The sequence below is a fragment of the Bos mutus genome, chromosome 26, assembly GCF_027580195.1.
Source record: "Bos mutus isolate GX-2022 chromosome 26, NWIPB_WYAK_1.1, whole genome shotgun sequence".
NCBI classification, from domain to species: Eukaryota; Metazoa; Chordata; class Mammalia; order Artiodactyla; family Bovidae; genus Bos; species Bos mutus.
Window position 1 is genome coordinate 17,507,982 of NC_091642.1, and position 5,459 is coordinate 17,513,440.

The window sequence follows — 5,459 nt, forward strand, 5'->3', positions numbered from 1 at the left end:
TCCTTGGTAGAGAAGAGTTTGTTTATGTTTCATCTCGGTATAAGCCAGAACTTTGTACTCTTCACTTTGGTTTCCTTACTATACGATCATGAAAAGCTTGTTTAAAAATACAAAGAGAAATACTTGAAGTTATTTTGGAGAATGCAGAATTAATCACAAGATAGAATTTCACTATACTTTCCTTAGGAACTAATTTTAGGAAAACTATCCATTGAGGGTGTCATAACCTTGTTAGGAAAATTTAAAACTTCAGATTTACTTCTCCCAGTTACCTGCCCAGCCAGAATTTCCACTGAAATGGTCTATTTAATCACACAAGAGAAAAGTCTTTACTTCAAGGCTCTTTTATGAATTTTCACTTAACCAGTAAAGCATTTTGCATTCTAAACAGTCCCTGGATACATGGGTACACCTCCAGGCTGCGATCTTCTGTTGGAAAACAAAAGCCAGCCGTGAATGCCACTTACCAAATTCCAAGCAGGCAGTGATGGTTCCACAGGCTGGTCTCCTTTCCTGAGTTGTCTGACGTTGCAGCTGAGCTACCTGACTCAATTTTTTTTTTTTTTTTTAAGAAGATGCACAAACCCAAATGTTACTTCTTAAGTCAAGTGTGGCAGATGGGATCTTGAAAACACCTCCAAGTAGTCTAGAATATTCTGAAACCGGCTGTGAAAATGTAGGGCAAGTCTGCAGCTCTCAGTAGGTGCACGCCTTATTTGGTTTAGAGGCATTTTGCTATGCTCTTGAGTCATGAAAAGCTATTAAAAGAGCTCTATGGGAAATCCAGTCTATATTTCGAACAAAACAAACTGTCTTTTCCATTATCACTGACCCCCCTTACAGACACACAGTACATAATCTTTTTTTGTGCTTCACTGGTATTTATTGCACATGGACAAATTCCTCACATAGTAGTTAGTTGCACCAGAGTATAAATACTTGGTAAAGCACACAGAGGAAATAGTATTTACACACAAGTGCTAAATTTCACCAGCAGATTCACGTGTGCCTTTGGACATAAAAAAATAATAAAAAAAATCCTTAAGATAATTTTTTATAATATGGATACAGTACCATGATAAAAGAGTATAAAAAGGTATTTTTCCAATAAATCGCTAGCTCAATAACATAACAGACAACAGAGATAGAGTCTGAATTTTATTTTAGTTTTTAAGATCTGCCCCACCCCACCCCCATTAAAAAATATTTAATTTCTTTTTGTGCAAATAACGTCTTCTGTGGACTTTACAGTTCCTAATACTGTGCAAAAAAATGCCACTTTGAATCACGGCTTTTTTGTTTTGATTTTTTGTTTATACCACATGTGCAGTAATCTGAATTGTTTCCTTTTTTCTTTTTCCTTTTTCTGTCCTGTCTTCAATGGACAGAGTCACATGTCACAAAGGCTCAGCGCCTGGTCCTTCCAACTAATATTGATACATAAATAAGCTGTTTAATATAAACAAGTCTTTCTATCTGGCTGTGCAATGTGCACAGTGTGAGTGAGGTAGGAACCCCTCAGCCTGACCACCGAGGAGGCGTTCAGGGACAGCCCGCTTGCCCTCCGAAAGGGAATCAAGGTGAGGCTTGTTCCAAGAAGAGCATAAAACTTCCTGAAACGCGATTTTTGCATCCATCCTTGCCCTCGGCTTTCAGAACAGGAGAAATCATTCCTCAGAAATTAAAATGCAATTTCTCTGAAAAGCAAAAGGAAGCAACGTCCTGAGAAAGTGTCATTCTCTCTCCTCTCTCTCTGGCTGACCGCTCCTGTTCCCGGGAATGGGATGGAAGCGAAGTCGAGAGACTTTTATCTCCTAACGCTTCTCCCTTCCCTTCCCAGTCATCGCAGAAAGTGTTAAAAGCCACGTGGCGGGGTGGGGGCGGGGGGGAGGAGAGAATCTAAAGATGCATCACACGCACACACAAGAAGAAGGCCGGGCCACAAACTGGAAAAAGAACCCCAAGAACCATCAGCAGGCCACTCTCCCACCCCTCCCCAAACTTCTCCCACCTTTCCCCAAACTTTCCTTTCTGTGCGACGGTCCGTGGCTTTCCTATTTGCCCTTGGATGATGCAGACGAGGTTCGCGGGATTCGAGTTCACCTGCTTTCGGTCTCGAGTAAACACAGACCTCTTTCCCGGGGAAGCGGTTCAGGGCTCCCGGGTTCTCTTGCTCCTGGAGCGCACAGCCCGCGCCCTGACTCGGGAAGCCGGGGAAGGCGGGGAGGGGCGCCCGGCCCTACACCTTGGATTCCGAGGCGCAGCCCGCGCGGCTTGACTCGTCCGGGCTCGAGTCGCTGTTCGCCGCCGCCCCCCCGTTGTAGCCAGCCCAGGGCTCCAGCAGACGCACGGGCGGCGCGGCCCCGACGTCGTCTTCGTCGTCGTCGTCGTCGTCGTCCGAGGCGGCCCCGGGAGACGGCGACGGCCGGGCCACCGCCAGGCAGCCCAAGGCGCGCGGCGGGTCCCCGGCGGCCGCGTGGCTCCCACAGGCGGCCCGGCGCGCGCAGCAGAGCAGGCGCTGGAAGGCCTTGCGGAAGTCGGGGCTGCGGCAGTAGATGATGGGGTTGAAGGCCGAGTTGGCGTAGCCCAGCCAGTTGAAGAAGACGAAGAGGCGGTCGGGCACCAGGTCGCGGTGGAAGGCCTTCACCACGTTGGCTAGGAAGAAGGGCAGCCAGCAGAGCGTGAACACGCCCATGATGATGCCCAGCGTCTTGAGTGCCTTCTGCTCGCGCAGGGCCACGAGGCGCGAGGGCCGCCGCTTGTTGGCGCGCCCGTTGGCCACCGTGGCGGCAGGGAGCGGGGGCCCGGGCGAGGGCGCGGGCGAGGGCAGCCGCGCGGGGCCGCTGAGGAAGCGGCGCTCGCAGCTGTCGATCTTCTTCACCTGCTTCTGGGCCTCGCGGAACACCCGCAGGTACACGAAGGCCATGATGCACAGGGGCACGTAGAAGGAGACGACGGAAGAGGTGATCGCGTAGCCCTCGTTGATGATGAAGTCGCAGCACTCGGGGTCGTTGTAGCATCCGCTCGCCTTGGCGTCCTTGTCCCGCCACCACTGCATGAAGATGGGCAGGAAGGACACCAGCGCCGAGATGGCCCACACGGTGCACACGAGGGCCCGCGCCCGCGCGCGGGTCAGCAGGCTCTGGTAGCGGAAGGGCGACGTGATGGCGAGGTAGCGGTCCAGGGCGATGACACACAGGGTCTCGATGCTGGCCGTCACGCACAGTACGTCCACCGAGGTCCAGAGCTCGCAGAAGAAGGAGCCATACTCCCAGCGGCCCCACACCACGATGGTGGCTCCAAACGGCACTACCAGCAGACCCATGACCAGATCTGCGCTGGCCAGCGACATGATGAAGAGGTTGGTGAGCGTCTGCAGCCGCGGTGTCTTGGCGATGGCCACGATCACCAGCACGTTGCCCGCCACGATGAGTAGCACGATGAATGCCATCAGCAGGCCCATGCCGGCCGTCCACTGCTGCGACGGCAGTGGGGGTCCCTCGCTGGCCGAGGTCAGCAGCGAGGCGGGCGGCGACGCGGGAACTAGCAGCCGCGCCGCCGTGGCCGCGCCGTCGGGGACCGGCGCGGCCGATGACAGGTTGCAGGGCTCGGAGGCGCCCAGGGCGAGCGCCCCCGCGCCCATGCCGAGCTGCGGAGGCCTGGGGAGAGGGGTGTGGCGGAGTTGGGCCGCGATTGGGGAACCCCCCCAGAGGCCCAAGCGGCGGGGCGCGCGGAGGGAGGTCGCGGCCAGGTCAGGGCAGCCGCGGCGCGGGGCCGGAGGCATGGGCGCCGGGCGCCTTCCCCGCCGGAGCCGTGCGCTGTCGCCGCCGCCGCCGCCGCCGCTGCTGCTGGAGCCGCTGTCGCTGCTGGAACAGCTGCCGGGACCTCAGCATGTTTCTGAGCTCGCGGAGCCCGCAGCCCCGGCACCCAGCACCCACCCCACCCGGCTCCCACTCCCCCGAGCCAACCCCCGGGGCCTCGCGTCAGGCTCCTGCAGCCAATCCTGGCGAAGGCACGCCCCTCTCTGGTTCCCCCCCACACCCCCCCTCTCCCGGGCCCCGCCAACTCCTCGCACCCCGCCTCCACCGGCGGTTCTGCGGCTTTAGGGAGTCCGGGGCAGATCGCCAAGCAAGCGCCTCCCCGGCGCTCGCGGGTTCCTGCCCGCGCGTCCCTTCCAGAGCCCGCTTGGCTCCAGTGCCCAGTTCCCCTCGGCTCCCAATCGCGCCCGGCTTCCACCCTGCCCCCTCCCGCGGCCCCCAATCTCCCCTCTCCTGCGCCCCGTTTGCCTCCGGCGTTTGGTTTCCTCCTGCGCCCCGGCTCTACCCTCAGCCACCCATCCCATCTACCTCCAGTGCCCAGGTTTCCTGCAGAGCAGAGCGCGTGTTCCCTATAGCAGGGAGGGGACTTCGGTGTTCTCGAAACACCAGAGCGGTCTGTTGGACCGCTCTGTTCGGTCTGTTCGCTGGGGGTGGAGGAGTCTGGCTGCAAGATTGTTTCTTGTATTGGGCAGCCTAGGAGGGTGTGACAGCCCTTCCTCTGTCAAGAGGAGTCCCAGCCAGCTCGCGTCCTGCCAGCTCGGGGATCGGATCGGAGGCGGGTGTGAGCGGTTAGAAGAAACTTTCCAGCGAGCGCCTTGCTAGAGCAGAGCGCGCATCTGTCAGGAACGCTCCCCGGGAGCTATTCTTGCAAGAAGCTTCTGTCATTCCAGGGCAGCAGATGCAGAAAGGAAGGGAAGGTTTGTGCAGCTGACAGCTAATGCTAAGGATCAGTTGGAAAAACACACTCTCCTGGGTCCCAGCTGATGGATGTGTGGGTATGGTGCAACAGTGTGTGCCGGTAATGTAAACAGAGAGGCTTAAGGACATAGGCATGTTGGAGTAAATGACACCGCCACGGAAGCTAGAACACGTTTAATTACTTTTCAGACTTTTGGTGTTCAGTAATAACACCTGGATTTTGTGTTCTGTTACTCACGTGATTGTATGACTTGATCTGGGTCAGTGCAAACAAAAAAGGTACATTGTCTTTGGGTGACACAGTAGTGAATTGAGATTTCAAATTTCTTGGTCTGCTACATTGCCTTCTCCTTTGCCCAAGTTCCCAGATTCTCAAAACTCTAGGATTAATTTTGGAGGGATGAGAGAAGAAAAAATATATAAATACTCAAGAAGATTAAAATCCAATAGCATTTAAAGTTATATCAAAGGCTGTTGGGTTGGCAGCTGAATGCGTTTAAAATTAGTGAGTCGTTAGCTCTGCAGTGGTGTGACTATATGTGGGGACCTACCTACAGGACAGTCACCATCAACACACAATGTAGCCAAAGGTGTGTAAGCCCCCTGTCTAATTCCACCACAGAAGGAGTTCTCAACTCAGCCTTGAAAATAAAAGGCTTTTAATTGAATCCTGAGAAGTAAACAGCTTCTAATTACCCACTTAAGGGTGCATGAAAATGTTAC

At 54.7% G+C, this 5,459-nt stretch overlaps 1 protein-coding gene across 1 annotated transcript; it reads right to left on the reverse strand.

The window, feature by feature from the left end:
* Positions 1 to 860: 860 nt before the first annotated feature.
* On the reverse strand, positions 861 to 3,926 carry ADRB1 (adrenoceptor beta 1). The gene has a single exon (XM_070363508.1). It carries the CDS (start codon positions 3,782 to 3,784, stop codon positions 2,240 to 2,242), a length of 1,545 nt encoding a protein of 514 aa, XP_070219609.1. The 5' UTR covers positions 3,785 to 3,926; the 3' UTR covers positions 861 to 2,239.
* Positions 3,927 to 5,459: the final 1,533 nt, after the last annotated feature.